Source organism: Dendropsophus ebraccatus, chromosome 8, assembly GCF_027789765.1.
Source record: "Dendropsophus ebraccatus isolate aDenEbr1 chromosome 8, aDenEbr1.pat, whole genome shotgun sequence".
Classification (NCBI taxonomy): domain Eukaryota; kingdom Metazoa; phylum Chordata; class Amphibia; order Anura; family Hylidae; genus Dendropsophus; species Dendropsophus ebraccatus.
Window position 1 is genome coordinate 64,645,546 of NC_091461.1, and position 16,625 is coordinate 64,662,170.

The following is a 16,625-nucleotide window of genomic DNA, read 5'->3' on the forward strand; positions in this document are numbered from 1 at the left end:
TAACAGCCATTTAATGAGAGCTAATCCTTACCGGTCGTGTCTTTTAAAATGTGCCTGGTGTCTTGGTTAGAGCAAAAATGATCTTTTATCTGTAGTATGCGAGTCAAACTTGCAGTACGTGCAGTTTAGACAAGCGATGAATAGAATTCCTGCCTGGGTACTAGCAGTTTGGTGGATACAAAGTCGCAAATATATAAACTACATAATAATAAACAAAACAATATTGTACAAAAATATGTCTTTATAAATCCATTCAATTATTAAAGCCATCAAATACACAATATACTTCACTAGGACATGCACAGATACATAGAAAAATAGCCAGGAGCACACATTTGGTTGCTGGGGCTTAGCATTAATGTTATTGCAAAGAGTATTTATATAAATATCACAAAATGAGGTTACCGGTAGTCATAAAGGTAAACTGGTCATATATGGGGGAATCATTTAATCACAGTAGGGTATGCAATACAAGCCCTATATATAAGGAAATAAATTCAGTAACCCACACATATATAGTAATGGTAACAGGTAAAAAGCTTACTGATAATAAGCAAAAAAGTTAGACAGGAGCCCAAAATGATATTAAAGGGACAAACCAAGCCTCTGATGCCTCGCTCCACCACACCGTTGGGCCCCCTGGATCGCCCGACACGTGTTTTGCTACCCAAAGCTTCATCAGGAGCTGATGTTACTGCTATACAAGCCCACCTATATACCCCTCATATCACCCTCCAACCAAAAAGGTACCCTCCCCTCATTAACACACCTGATCATCTGTGGTCTGCCCCCACATCATATCTTCCATTAGTACATGGCACCAGATACCCACATGGACTGCACTAAAATGGCGCCCGACCTCCGCCGACATAACATACAGTCCGTATCTCAAAGCTGTCCCCATGTAACTGAGTCGGTCAGATAGTTCCTGTGTGCCCCATATAGCTCACACTGTACAATGTACTGTGAGGCCCCACAAAAATGGTGCTGTTTCCAACAGTGACGTCACTACTAGTCTGGGTGCTAGAGTTATAATCCACCTCGGTCTACAACAAAATGGCATTGGTCAGATAGTTCCTGTGTGCCCCATATAGCTCCTACTGTACAATGTGCTTTAAGGCCCCACAAAAATGGTGCTTGTTTCAACGTGGCATCACTACTAGTCTGGGTGCTAGAGTTATAATCCACATCGGGCTACAGCAAAATGGCACCGGTCTGATAGTTCCTATGTGCCCTATAGAGCTCAGAGTCACTTTAAGGCCTCATTCACACTACAGAATCGGCGTAGAGATCCCGTGCTGACTTGATACTGAATCTTTCATCCGAATCCTTCTATCAATTTAAATTCACTGTCTTGCGCTCCTCCGCTCTCCACGCCTTTCTGCTCAAAGAATTCACATGCGAGCCCTCCCATCCAAACTGATAGAAGGCAGGATTCGGCGCCGAGTCTGCGAGGGGGGATTCCACACGTAATCTCGGCGCAGATTCCGTAGTGTGAACGTATCCTTACACCTCTCTTTGGTCTGTTCTGGTAGTATGAGTGGTTGGCTGTGTGGAATAAAGCAGACTTCTGTACTGTTCCATAGTGCAGGATGCAATAAAAGTAAATGTTTCCTTTTTTTTTTCTCCTTTTAATAATATGGGACCCTATGTATCATGAATTCCACAAAGGGGCATCTGTCAAAGGTATGCTTTGGGGAGTTCTTCGATATATGACTCGGACAGACACTGTGAGATGTAGGGAAAATAGCCTAATATATTAGGTGACTATATAAATGTCAGCTTTTTAATACATTGTTTTTATGGGACATAGCAGGGGTTCAATACTAGTAATCCACATGCAGGCAGTGAACTTCACATTTACCACCATTGCTTTGTGCTTCAGATAGCAGGAGCTAGAATTCTGTTTTCTGTAGTCTATTGTACTTCCATTATGAAGGTACACCAACTTGTAGCCTAAAAAATTACAATATATGGAAATCTTTCCTTCCATAACTGTTCCGGTAGTAGTTAAACTCCATACACATGTTGAGTACATATTATAATATTCTAATAGAATGAAGGTTCCCATGTAATGCCAGCTAGCAGATATTGGAAAGCCAGATAACTTTCCGTTATAAAAAATGGTTTGCTTAAACTGTATTACCCCTTTTAAAGAATTCACCTGATGTGAATAATGCCTTATCCTTAATCCTATCAAATTTGGGGTATACAGTGGCTTTGAAAAATAAATGCTGACATATAACACTGTGTACTCATTGTAGGCCCACTGGGTTTAAAGCGAATTCCTGGGTTAATATAGTATTTAGTTGTATGACTCCCTGTGCAATAAAAATAACAAAGTCAATATACTTGCCTCCCACAATCCGCCACTGCTGTTCTTCCTGATTCTGACTACATGCCATTTGGCAGGAACTACCTGCTCAGCCAATTGTTGGGCTAAGACCAGACAGCAGCAAGGTCCATTAAAGGGGTTATCCAGGATTACAAAATACGCAGCTACTTTATTGCAAAAACAGCACCCACCCCCTGTCCTTGGGTTGTGTTTGTGGTGGTGTAATTCAGCTCTATTCACTTCAGGGTCGTCCCGAGACAGGGGTTCCAGATCATCATTCCCTTTGAGAAGAGGCGTTTGTGCCCATTCTACAGTGTATTACATGTAGCGATGGTAAAGATATTTCTTTAGGTCAGACACTGATGGAACACACAGCGTCATATTTGCTTATGGCATTAAGTGGGAACCTCTTAGCTAGATTATAGGTCCAATACTTGTTTAATTTGGGCCCCCTCTTTACACTGACGCCATGCTGACTATAGTGCCCTGTGGCCATCTCCCGCAGACTGCATGGCACATTAGTTAATGATCTAATTGCGCTCTGTCGACACTTAAGTAGCCGTGGGACCAGCAACACTTGTTTCTGAATGTCAAACTCTGTTCTGGAAACTTTAGTGGACAAGTAGAAAAAGAACACCACATCTGATGGTTAGGTTGGGCTGAGCTCGATTCATATTGTCACTTAGAGTTTGGTCTTTTCGTAGTCCAGTCGGGCAGTGTCTTACAGCATAGCAATAACTGGTTTTAAGCTAAACCTCTGTGAATCTTTGACAAGTTTTGTCCAAAGCACTAATGGAGTAGCTATAAATATTCACATTCTTAGTAATATTACAAATGGTGTGTTTACGAAGAGACATTTATCTGACAGATTTTTGCAGCCAAAGCCGGGAACAGACTATATACAGAGAACAGTTCCCCAATAGGTACACAGTAATATTGGAGAGAGGATGTGCTTCATGGTCAGACAAACTTACCTATTATTCAAAGAGAGACTGGGGAAAACCCATGTAACAATATTATTTCTTTTTTTACATGGACTGTGAAGAATTCTACAATTCTATATATCGTAGCATTTTTGTTATCATAAAAATAGATATTTTTTCTGATCTTATAGGAATGTAAAATTTTTCATTTGGGGTCATGTGTATACAGGGATGTCATGCCTGAGCAAAACACACTTGAGGGACTGTAATTCAGTGACATGCTAAGACTGCTTGTACCATGGTAGATACTGTACACTGCAAGAGGGCATGGGTGCTCCCTCTCATCAGGGGTCCTGCGTAGGGATATTCCGAACCCGCCGAACGCTCTGCATCGGATTCCTGCTGTCTGCCCGCTCCGTGCAGCGGGCGGATACAGCGGGAGGACCGCCTGGAAAACTGGGATACAGCCTATGGCTGTATCCCAGTTTTCCAGGCGGTCCTCCCGCTGGATCCACCCGCTGCACGGAGCGGGCAGACAGCGGAAATCATTACCGAGGGTTTGGGTTCGTATGAACCCGAACCGGACTCGGTTCGTACCATTCCTAGTCCGGCGTCAACTGGTTGTCATTTACAGAACTGACCTATTAGACTGCTGCACACTACTGTAATGGGGATTGTTTTTACTTTTCACAATGTCAGACTAACTTCTGTTACAGCTATCAGTTTGGCTTCTTCAGCAGTTTTCTTTTTTTCTTTAAGGGGTGCCTTTTCTGTAGTACGGAGATGTGTGAAGAAATCCTCCAACCAGGAATATGCTGCAAAGATTATCAACACCAAGAAGTTGTCTGCCAGAGGTAAGAAGGACTTCTTTACCTTGATGGTGAATTGCGCTATTAAAGAACCCTAACAAATATGATATGTGTCCATATGATAGTCGATGATCTGCGCTGTGAAGGTGTTGAAAGGCAAGTTGCCTTTTCACTACTAGAATCCATTTTTATTGGATGGATGTAATTTAAAGTGTAACTGTCATGTAATTTTTTTTTTGCAGAAATCAATAGTAAAGGGTGATTTTTAGAAACTCTGTAATAGGCTTTATTAGGCAAAAAAAGCCTCTTTCTGTACTCAAAAAGATGTGCTCCCCACTTCTTATCTGTGCCCAGAGGAGCAAAGTAAATACAGGTTTGTTGAGTCCATTATAGCCTATGGAAGGGTGGGGGAGAGGGTGATGAGTGAGCAAGAAGAGCAGAGAAGCATCTCTACAGTTTGGAGACTCCTGGCACATAAAATGCTGGATTCAGCGGTGAGAAAACTCAGTGCTTATCTGGGAGCTGGGTGAGGTAGCATTGCAGGATGTAGTGTTTTGCAGGGCTGCCTTTTCTGTTCTCTGTGCTCACTCACCCCCCTCGAGCCCTCCTCCTACTCACCCCCCCCCCCCCTATTCTGAAGTGAGGGGGGAGGTAAGAAAACAGCTTTTTGAGTACAGAATGAAACTCTTTTGCTTAATAAAACCTATTACAGAGTTTCTTAAAATCACTTGTACTAAATCACGTTTAAATGACAGTTTTGCTTTAACAACAAAACGGCTGTTATTTGTCACTGAAATATGGCTGTCATTTCAGTGTGTGTACATAGCTCAATAATGTTAACGGAGTGCCATCAGGACAACCCTTATCCATGTGGGGTAGAGAAGTCTTTTTTTTAGCTGGATGGCAGCCCTGCAATGGTGCATTTTCTTTCCTATGGCCTCAGATCAGCTGTTTTCCATGGGTCGGATCCACTATCATCAGCTCCTATATGAAAGGTGATGCCTCTCACAAGACAACTCCTTCAAATATATCTTCCTTAACATTTGGGAATTATTTTTCAGGCATTTAGAACGGGGTCGCTAATTACTATTATTTGTCTGGAATACAGACTGTAGACTCGTGAACCTAATGGACTGAATTTTTTTAGTTATTCAGTTATGATGCACATGGCATGTGAACTTCAATGGATTGTCTTTTGCATCGGTCCTAGTCAGCCACAAGTACAGTACTTTGTAGTAGTCACAAGGTGATTTTAGTGCCCTCACTGCTGTTAAGTCCTTGAGAGACCCCCTTAGGTCCACAGCGATTTCTTATTCTATTTCAGAGCTGTGCTGTTTGCCTTTTCCTTTGTTGCTTGGCCAGCACAGAACATCACAAACTCCTTACTGCTATGCCATGACATGACATAATGCTGGTTAAAGTGCACTTGACTGATTACGCTGCCACTATGTTGGGGGATAATTTACAGTACACTCATATAGATGGAATGTGGGGGCCAGAAGGTGGTTACTAATGCACTGGCTTTGCAAGGTGCTATAGAAAAGGAAACAAACAGCTACGGCAGCACAGCATGGACAGGATTAAACTAATCACTGATCTGCAGCTGAAGCCTTGATGTACCTTTCAGGGGCAGTATGGACTGTCTGGAGGTTAGAGCCCAGTCTCCTGTACCCAACACAAGTCATGTTCCATTTTCCTGTGTTCAGTCTTGTTGTGTCTCTTAAAATAGATGGCATTTCGCTAACAGACAATAAACAAAGCTTGAAGAGAAGCAAGTGAGTTGTTTTTCTCAAATAAGAGTTAATTTTGGTGAATTAACTGATTTATAAAAAAGGAATCACATAGACTATTACATAAGTAAAAAAATATCAGAGCATCTTGTCTTACAACTTTGTGTTGTACCATTCCTTTGGTATTTCTCACTTGTCAGTAGGCTGTCTCCCTAAATATTCTGGCACTGTTAGTGCTGATTTGGGTAATGTCACACTGTGCAGGGCTATGCCCCATTGACAGGAGGAATAGTAACTGCCAATTCCAGGAAGAGCAACAGAGGAATGACCTAACACAGGCCTCTTTCACATGGCCATTACTGTTTTACAGTGTCTATAGTTTGCATTTTTTCCCACAATCCACAAAAATCCACATCACATCCGTATTTGTGGATCTGCAAAGATGTGCTTAAATAAAAATGGAATGTCTGGAATGAGGTCATAAGCCTGCCCCACCCCAAGGAAGCAATCCTCAAATACGGACAGGATATGGATAGAATAGACATGCCCGTCTGCGTTTTTCAGTGACCCATTGACTTCTGTGGGTGACTCTGTTGTGTAAATATGGACTGTATAAGTAGATGTCCCAGTCATTCCTGGTCATATTGTTTCCCAGCTATGTTTATAAGGACATGATCATATTAGTAAAACCACTGTCTTGTACCCGTGCTAGCTGTGTGAATCTATTTTAGGAAACATTTGCACCTGTACATAGAGTTCCCTGCCCCCGGAGAGTTGTAATATTTCCTCCAGTTCTTAGAGCTTCCGCTTCTTTTTCTTCAACATACAGGATACATGGAATAGGTGGGGAAAGCTGATGATCTTAGACAATTATATTGCAAGTATATATTTTGTGGAATGAACCCGGGAAGCTAATTAGGGGCAAATTGTCTGTAAAGGGGGACCCCACTTGTAGACATATTAACTAGCTTACCATTATTATGGGTCCCCAATTTGAAGCATCAGTTTGATAGCGTTTTTTTGTTAATGCAAGTGAACATTGGCGTGACAGAGACCGATACTAAAGGCGCAAGATATGTCATGTGATTTACAATAATATGCTTACAAAGTGACAATGAATGGATTGTTTCTTTTAACACAGGGCCGTATATGCTATGCAATAGAAAAACCTTGTGTCATGATTAGTGCTTGTTATAAGTATGTCCCTTGATGGAAAAAAGTGGTCATGGAAATGCTTTGCAAGTCAGTAGAGAGCATGAAGAGGGTGGTGCCAGAATTCCTGCCTCAGTTCTTGATGCTTCCCAAACAAGCATCAATAAGCACTTGGTTACATAGAGTATTTCTCAATGCACTTTTCTCTATTTTTATAGGTATCCAGAGTTTTATATTGAAACCTAGATTTGCAAATATTAAAATCTTTCCATGTTGTGCGTGAAGCAGAACGATGATGTTGCCTATAGCAGTCAGTTACATTCGCTTTAATTCCCTAGCCTTCACCCCCTATAAAAATCGGTTTCTGGCTTGTAGTAATGATTCACACTTTTTGCACTTGCTTTAAGTGACTCTAGTAGCTCATTGAAGACGTGCTTAATGTGGTGATTGGTATTCCTCAGATAGGGAGGTCTATAAGGGCCCTTTTACACAGAAAGATTATCTGACAGATTATCTGACAAAGATTTGAAGCCAAAGCCAGGACTGGATTTGAAAAGAGGAGAAATCTCAGGCTTTCCTTTATGAACCGATCTCTGTTTATAGTCTGTTCCTGGTTTGGGCTTCAAATCTTTGGCAGATAATCTGTCAGATAATCTTTCTGTGTAAAAGGGCCCTAAGAGGCCCCAATGAAGATGTGTTAGTATTTGCAGCTGAAACCACTAAGTGGACTTTCTAAAGTCCCTATCTTGGACTGAACAGACACCCAATCTGCAACGCCAAAGATGCACACTGGCATCTTAAAATCTTACAGTCAGTCTTACTTTAAAGGGGTTATCCAGCGCTACAAAAACATGGCCACTTTCTCCCCTACTGTTGTCTCCAGTTCAGGTGCGGTTTGCAATTAAGCTCCATTTACTTCAATAGAACTGAGTTTCAAAGCCCCACCCAAACTGGAGACAACAGTATGGGGAAAGTGGCCATGTTTTTGTAGTGCTGGATAACCCCTTTAAGAAGAGCTTCACAATCTCAAGTCAGTGGCAGCATTTCTCTACCACTTTGCACAAGAAATACTCTTGAGATGGAGTGCTGTTGGTGTACAGCGAAAATGCGGTTTTACACGCGCTGATTATCGCTAATAGAAGTGCCTAGGAAAGCTCATTCAGACAACAATTGGCCCATGTAAAAGTGTTAAGGTTTAGCTGATGAGCGAGCTTATTGGCTCTGTGTAAAGAAAATGTGTAGTCAGTAAAAATGCTTGTTAATGGCTGCATGAACAATACAGTGATCGTTCGTGCAGCCCGGACAAAAATCAGGCTGTGCAAAAGGACCTTTAGATTCCCTCAAATCTTCCTAGAATCCTGGCATTTTTCAAGACTAGATGATTGAATCTGACGACATTTGTTTCAGGTTTAATTTGCTTAATTTGGCCTTTGGGTTGCATTTGATTCAGATTCTAAAGTGCGAGTTCAGGGGCATGGATTTCTCTGACAAAGGCTGATGTATCTGCTTCTGTACAATACACTGAGCACACTTAGTGTTTCTCTGAAAAGACTTACCCTTGAAAATAAACACTGCCCTCATAATTAAGTAAGGGATATTTTACCCCTCTGGCGCAGGTAGCGGTGCTACTGAATCTCTGCCTGTGTCACAGAGATGCATATACAGGGCAGAGTACTGCACTGTGACCAGGTGACAAGGCCATGGAGGTGAAGGATGCACAGTGCCACAATGTGAAGTCCTGACGCCGTTGGACTGATACACTGAAAAAGCTGTCAGTGGGATATTCAAATCTAGAGACACAAAATTAAAATATTCCGCTGCCAGCATCCTGCTGCTAGCCTTTTCTGTGCATTACTGGGTCCAATGGTGTTGGCCCCTGTATCTGTACCATGAGTCACTAGATTTAAATATCCTGCTGCCAGTAGCCCACCACTAGTCTTTTTTTTGTAAATCACTAGGTCCAACAGCATCGGCCTCAGAATCTGCACTGTGAGAATCACTAGATTAGAATATCCCGCCACCAGCCTTTTCCATGCATCACTTGAGAGAGATTCCACCACAGTGACTGCTGTATCCGCTTCTTGAGCAGATTTGAGGGGATGGAGGTGCCTCGACTTAACATGGTGGCACTCCACATAACGCACCTCCATGGCTTTCTCATCTGGTGTATGGAAGGTACAGTACAGAGAAGGGTAGAGAGAGAGAGCGGCGGCCAGGGAGGACATGGGAACCAGAACTGGGGTGGGACTGATCACCAATAGATCTGAGTGTGCTCCCAGGGGATTGCTTCATGTTTTCAGAGCAGTGGACTACAAATCCCAGCATACATTGCAAGATGTGTGGCCCTATAACAGCTGTATACAGGGGCTGTGCTGTTATGTAGTCATGTTATCTAACATCCCATACAGAGAGGTATCTTTATCACATATACATTTGGAACATGGCTTTAACTCCTGAAGAGCCACCTGACACAAGGAATTATTATTCAGAGAAAATGACAGATCTCTTTGGTGGTATATGGGGGCCTATGCGGAGGAGTGTGGTTGTAGCATGTGATAGCAGGCCTCTGAGGTGGGTAGATTGCTTGTGGAGAGACCCTGTTCTAACTTTGTGTGACCTTTTGGCAAGTCATTTTATCTGTCTCAGGTCCTAAAATTAGATTGTAATCTATTTGGGAAGGGATGCAATGTGCTGGTGTGATATCCGTAAAAAGGGGGAAGCTGTATGGCATACTGTATAGGTTTATTACCACAAAGCTTCACTGGAAGTCTATATGAGTAAAAACTACTATTTCAGTCATTTGTGTTGAAGCATCATATTGCATAAATGCACTTTTATAGCCGTCATAAATTAGAGATGGTTAGATTACACTATAGTAGTAGTTATAGCACGGCAGAATAACTTTCTGAACTTGGACTTCTGTTCCATAAGGAAGACTTGACACAGTGGACTGACCCTCAAATAGCTTGGAATGGTTACTACTTGTCTGTGAACCCAGATCATAACCATGGGCCTCCTTTGCCCTCAATAGCTTGACCAAAAGTCAGCAGTCTATTCCTGTTTGTTACTCTTCCTTAAGTATTAAGTGACCAAGAATAGCCTTTTAAATTTTGGGCAAAGGTCAATGTGTAATGATATGACCGAGGACAGCTCATCCCTGCAGAACGGTACTTTGTGCAGTGGACATTGCCTGGTAACTGATGACTTAATTTTATAATCTGAGAAGGACCTGTTGCAGGGAATGTCTGCCAGCCATATTCTCACAGTACATCAAAGTGTAAAGGATTGGAGCAGGCTCCATGTTGGCGCCAGTAGTTTCTGTGTTAATGACAAGGCCCTTGGACATTTGAAGTAAAATGAACATTCTTAGAAATTCTAATTTAATTCGGTTAGTGCTGACATTCTGGATACCACCGCTTCTCTACACTGTAATAGACCAGAGCAAGTAACAAAGTGTGTGCTTTTTACAGAAGCATCTTTGTTTTTTTCTTTATTGTTGGAAGTGTCGCCAGTGCTCATGGTTGAGATATTGCACCATACGTTAATTTTATATACGTTTTCATGTCCTGTCCATTAGGACTACACATACCCCAGGAGCCACGTAGTCAGTGTAGCTAGATTTACTACTGGCACATACATTTTATGGTTGGGCTCTCCTCTCCTGTTGGTTATTAAGCTTGTGATAGTCTGTCCAATTATGGCTTCTCTTGTAAAAATGTAAGGTAAAGTCTATAAAGTGGTCATTATATACAGCATATGTTGCTTATTCAAATTCCCCTCATGTCTGTTAAAAGTGATTGTTGTTATGAGTTATTATGGGTAGTCCGTCGCTTGAGCAGAAGTGAAGAGCCTCTACAAAGAGCTGGATCACCCAACATGCCCTTGCTTTACATGGACAAAGCACTGATTGCATATTACATACATGTAGCTACTACTATATGTTTTTTTTTCCTGGAGATTGCAGTACTAATATTAATACTAACTAATACTGCTAATTATGGCATGCTAGGGGTATAAAATAATTTTACAAAAAATTACAGCCTCAGTGATTGTCTGCATTGTCTTCAGAGTGTAATTGGGGGAGCAAGGGTATCATCCTAATGAGGGCACCAAGTCAGAGTCGCTGGCGTTGGACTGTTTTCTTTTATGTAAATCAGAGAATCCCTTTAACTGTCAAATCAATGAAAAAACATACTGTTTTGGGAATAGCTCTGTACACATTACGTTGTAACTGGCACATGTCACAGCTTTCAGTTCCTTCGTAAAAAATGTCATATAAATAAGTAATTCTTCAGACCTCTCAGAATAGTTCAGTCATCAGATGTGATTTGTTTTGTAAAAGTAGTAAGCATCCTTATTATTGGTCACATCTAATGACATCAGGTGACGGTCTTTGAAGTTTCAGTGAATTGGCTTTCATTGTCTAGGTCTGTTGTCAGATAGTGCAGTTGCCAAACAAATAGCTTGAGCCAATGAAAATTTATAAGAGACAGTCAAAAACTATAAATTATTGATATTGTGAACGTGCAGAGCTCAGTGCTCGACGCTATTTACACTTAACAAGAGAATAAAACTAATTTGTCTTCCTCAGTTATTGTCAAGAATATTGTACACATTAAAAATGTCACTTCAGGATCCTAAACTACTGTAACTGGGATTACATGACTGCTGTTTCATATATCAGAAAGATATATATGATAGTCGCAGGCTCCTTTTTCTTTTCCCTCCCTTTAACCCCTTAAGGACCGGGGCAATTTTGATTTTTGCGTTTTCGTTTTTTCCTCCTTGTGCATAAAAGGCCATAGCAGTTGCAATTTTTCACCTAGAAACCCACATGAGCCCTTATTTTTTGCGTCACTAATTGTACTTCGCAATGACAGGCTGAATTTTTGCATAAAGTACACTGCAAAAGCAGGAAAAAATTCAATGTGTGGTGAAATTGAAAAATAAAACACATTTTGTGTATTTAGTGGATATGTGTTTTTACGCCGTTCGCCCTGGGGTAAAACTGACTTGTTATATATGTTCCATATATGTTCGTTACGATTAAAACGATATATAACATGTATAACTTTTATAGTATGTGATGGCCTGTAAAAAATTAAAACCATTGTTTACAAATATATGTTCCTTAAAATCGCTCTATTCGCAGGCTTATAGCACTTTTGTCCTTTGGTCTATGGGGCTGTGTGAGGTGTCATTTTTTGCGCCATGATGTGTTCTTTCTATCGGTACCTTGATTGCGCATATACGACTTTTTGATCGCTTTTTATTAACATTTTTCTGGATTTGATGCGACCAAAAATGTGCAATTTTGCACTTTGGGATTTTTTGGCGCTTACGCCGTTTACCGTACAAGTTCAGGAATGTGATTAATTACTAGTTTGGGCGATTACGCATGCGGCGATAGCAAACGTGTTTATTTACTTTTATTAATAACCTGGGAAAAGGGGGGGGGGTGATTCAGACTTTTATTAGGGGAGGGGGCTTTTTATTAACACTTTTTTAAAAAAAACTTTTACACTTATACTAGAAGCCCCCCTAGGGTCGTTAAGGGGTTAAAGACCAGGAAATAGAGAGGTTCTAAGTCAATTTTCTCTCTGCAAGGAGCCTGTATATGCCTATGGAGGACACGATTGGGGGGGGGGGGGCGCATGGTCACACGCTCCTCCATGTCGGCCATTTTATGGACAGAATCACCACAGAGTGGGGCAGCACAGCCTGGAGGAGGGGAGTCTGATTTTAGCTCTATGAGGTACAAAGGGAGCTGCTGTCGGTAAGTAATGTGAGTACCCTTACTAATACTACACACAAAACAATTTTACTATAAAGTGGCCAACCCCTTTAAACTAATACATAATGTGAAATTTTATATATTTTAAATGTACAAGCATTTCTGAAAAATGTACTGCTCGAGAGATATACACTAACTAGTCTGCCAAGTGCCTGCTTAGTTTTGATAACCTGTTACGTCCACCTTATTGAAGCTACTAAAGTCGTCAGACATGTTCATTTCAACTGCAGTCTCCTGACTTGTGCAAGCAATGCTTTTGAGAGTAAGCGTATGCAGTGTTGCACAGTTACAGTAAATAAAGTGAACCTGTAAGGGTTCATTACCACGATCTGTGAAACACAGAACCCACAGGCGGGTAAGCCCTGTAGTGGACTCTTTCCCCACCTGGCATCATCTATCAATAAGATGTCGGGAGCTGGGAAAGTGTTTGAATCTTCATGGCACTGTGATGACACAGCCGCGTGGCTATTTCACTACAGTGTCGAGAAAATTCAAACACTTTCTCCGCTCCCAGCATCATATTGATAGATGATGCTGAGTGGGGAAAGAGTCCACTACAGGGCTTCCCCATTCGTAGGTTCTGTGTTTCAGGGAACGTGGTAAGAAGCCCTGAGTGTTCAGGACCTTGGGGGGAGAAGAACAGTACATGGCACAGTTATACTCCTTGATATTATGTATGTAGCACATTATTAATGTTCAGATCTGATAACCATGAAGATAAACAAGGCAACCTCCTCCCTCCTGAGCCCTTGCAGTGGTGACAAAGGTGCACTGCTCAGCTAGTCACTTGTTGTGGTGAGAAATTCCAGGCGTTGGTGCAGTTCATGCAGGCATGATGCGTCATTAGCTACCAGGAAGTAGTGGTGACCAGGAGCATCTGCGCTGCGGGAGCTCTGGAGACTTGAGTATGCCTTAATATTTTATGCCTGCCTGAACAAAGTATAGTTTTTTTTTTTTTTGAGTGCTCCAAAAACGAGTGTTTTTTCTCTTGTCTCTTTTGAGTGCCATTGTGCAGTGAGCTCACCTTAGTCCCCGGAGTAGGCATCACCTTCTGTTGCTTCTATTATTTCACACATGCTGTAAGTGGTTTTTGCTTTTGTCTCCATTGAGCACCTTTGTGCTGTGAGCTCACCTCGGCCCTCGAAGTAGGCAGCACTTTCCTTTGCCTCTGTTATTTTACACATGCTGGGTTTTTTGCTTTTGTCTGCATTGAGTGCATTGAGCTCACCTCAGTCCTTGGAGCAGGCTGCAGCTTCCATTATTGTACACACATTGTAAGCATTTTTTTTTTTTGCTTTTGTCTTCACTGAGTGCCTTAGTGCAGTGAGCTCACCTCAGTCCCAAGAGGGGGCTGCCTCTTCCATTAATTTACACATGCTGTGAGCGTTGTTTCCTCTAGTGTCCATTGAGTGCCTTAAAGCAGTGAGCTCCCCTCAGTCCCTGGAGCGGCCTGCACCTTCCATTGCTTCCATTTTCAAATTCATTAATCAAATCTAGATTTGATATCTCTGAGGAAATGTCTTATTGCTGCCTAACGCTTAGCAGCAGATATAGTATTTCTCATCCTTTAGGTCAGTCTCCAGTTGAGATTGCTGAGTCAGATAGAAACGTGTGCAACTAAGCTCAATATTCCTTTTTATTACTGAACATTATAGTTATAGGCGTTATTCCAACCGCAAATATTAAGAGTCATTTACTAATTAACATTAATTTTCAAAAGCGCATGGCTCTTTGGATTCCTACTACACTCATGTGATCCAGTAAGTTCAGAGGTTTTGGGGTAAGACTTCACTTCTCTGAATGAGCTGGCCTAGTTAACGAACTAAGACAGACAATCATTCTCTTCAGACATTCATGTGCCGGCCCATTTGGAGTAGTAAGTAGCCCCCTACTCCATAAAGCTGCCAAAACGCATGACTTGTAAGCCTCTAAACATGCGGCTCCACATGACTGTGACTGCAGTCAGATGATCAGTGCATTTCTGACAATGAAAGTCAGTCAGTATGTTGCTGTATTTTACATTTTATTTCCATCGTGTGTGAACTTTTGCCGTCAGATAACCCTTTGATAAAGTATCTGTGATGCCTGTCCCCAGTGGAAATCTTTGAAGGTGCATGTTCTCACTCCTGTACATCTCAGATGAACGTCTTTGTATTTTTCTTAAGAAGGATTAATTAAGGTCACAGCTTGGTCTTCTGTCAATCAGAGATTAGTCTTCACCAGTACTTTATCAGGAAAATGCAGTATGCTTTGTTAAAAAAGTGGGCAAAACATTTTAACATAACTATTTTTCCCCCATTAAAACTCTCTTCACCTATTTGCAGGATAATGATCAGTGGGGGTTATTTTCATCAGGCCCCTTAGGGTCCATTTACACATAAAGATTATTTGACAGATTATCTGCCAAAGATTTGAAGCCAAAGCCAGGAATGGATTTAAAAAGAGAAGAAATCTCAGGCTTTTCTTTATGACCTGATTTCTGTTTATAGTCTGTTTCTGGCTTTGGCTTTAAATCTTTGGCAGATAATCTGTCAGATAATCTTTCTGTGTAAATGGGCCCTTAGAGATGACGGCAGCATGCATGTTAAAGAGGATGTACCACCCGTTACATCCTCTTTAACCTGAACCCACGGATCGATCGGCGCCGGCACAGGGAAGCCGGTGCCGCGGTCCGCTTTTCGGACCGCCGCCCGGTTCCCAGGCACGGCGCCGATCGATCTGTGGGTTCAGGTTAAAGAGGATGTACCTGGTGGTACATCCTCTTTGAATCACCCTTCCATTCAACCAAGAGGACCTTGGACTCTCATGATCGGTGGGGGTTCAGATAATCAGAACCACACTGATTGGGCACCTATCATCTTTCCTGAGAGCTTGTGAGTTGTCTTGCTGGATTAAACCCATTCATTGACCTTATTCATTCAGGACCTCTGTCCAGTTGTTATGGCCTTGCTTTTAGATACTTATTTATTGAAAATATATAGCAAACGTTTCTTAACATTGAGTAAATGTTTCCTCCAGTCTAAGGTCTACTTTCACAATCATGATGCTGTCCCATTGTTTCATATAATAATGGTATAACATCTGACCATATTGATATTATCACTACTGAAAGTGGCCATAGCATAAATATAAATGCATATAATGGGGAGACTCGGTAACACAGCCCAGTAAAATGAAATCTGCAGGAGGGACTACCTGGACGATCCTGGCCTGTAGGAGATAGCGGAGGATTGCTGTCATCGATTGCTGTGATTACATCATGCATATGGGCTGACCGTTGTCTTTCAGCGTGAGTTGTTACACCAAACAATTATTGTCCGGGATATCTGGTAATCGACCAGGTACGGCCCATAATCGTTTTGTGTAATAGGGCCTATAGTCTCCTGTGAGGTCTGTAGTTAGGCCTGCCTGGTTGTAAAAGTAAACATGAAAGATAGCTGTTGACAGGATATAGAGCAGATGAGCGTTTTTTTTTTTAATTAATTGTATTTTTTATCAATGTTTTATATAGTAAAAGACATAAACTGTAAAGGCAAACTTGCCCAGAATATAGGCGTAGAAATCAACTGATGGCAATTTTTTTTACGTTGTTGTTCACATAAAGCACTTGTAGTATAAGCAAAGATGTGTAACTTCACAAACAAACAATGTTGGAAGAATCAAACAGTATAACAAGCTATGACCTGAAAAAAGACTGGCTGACAGCATTTGTTTTTCTAGTGGACAATAGGTAATTAGCCAAATTCATTCTGGTCTATCCAGTTATTCTTTATGGCTGCCCTTGGGTGAGGTTTCTCACAGTCTACTTATACTAGCGATGGACAGAGTCCAGTATTTGATCAAGTATGATGCAGCCCTATGGAGTCCTGGAAAACATGGGCA

At 41.5% G+C, this 16,625-nt stretch overlaps 1 protein-coding gene across 13 annotated transcripts in view; it reads left to right on the forward strand.

The window, feature by feature from the left end:
• The window catches only part of CAMK2G (calcium/calmodulin dependent protein kinase II gamma), a 198,501-nt gene that overhangs the window by 5,151 nt on the left and 176,725 nt on the right, over positions 1-16,625 (forward strand). For all 13 annotated transcript variants that reach the window (XM_069980597.1, XM_069980584.1, XM_069980586.1 and 10 more), the window contains exon 2: positions 4,018-4,112. In XM_069980597.1, the coding sequence (XP_069836698.1) occupies positions 4,018-4,112 (95 nt within the window). The remainder of the gene's footprint in view (positions 1-4,017; positions 4,113-16,625) is intronic.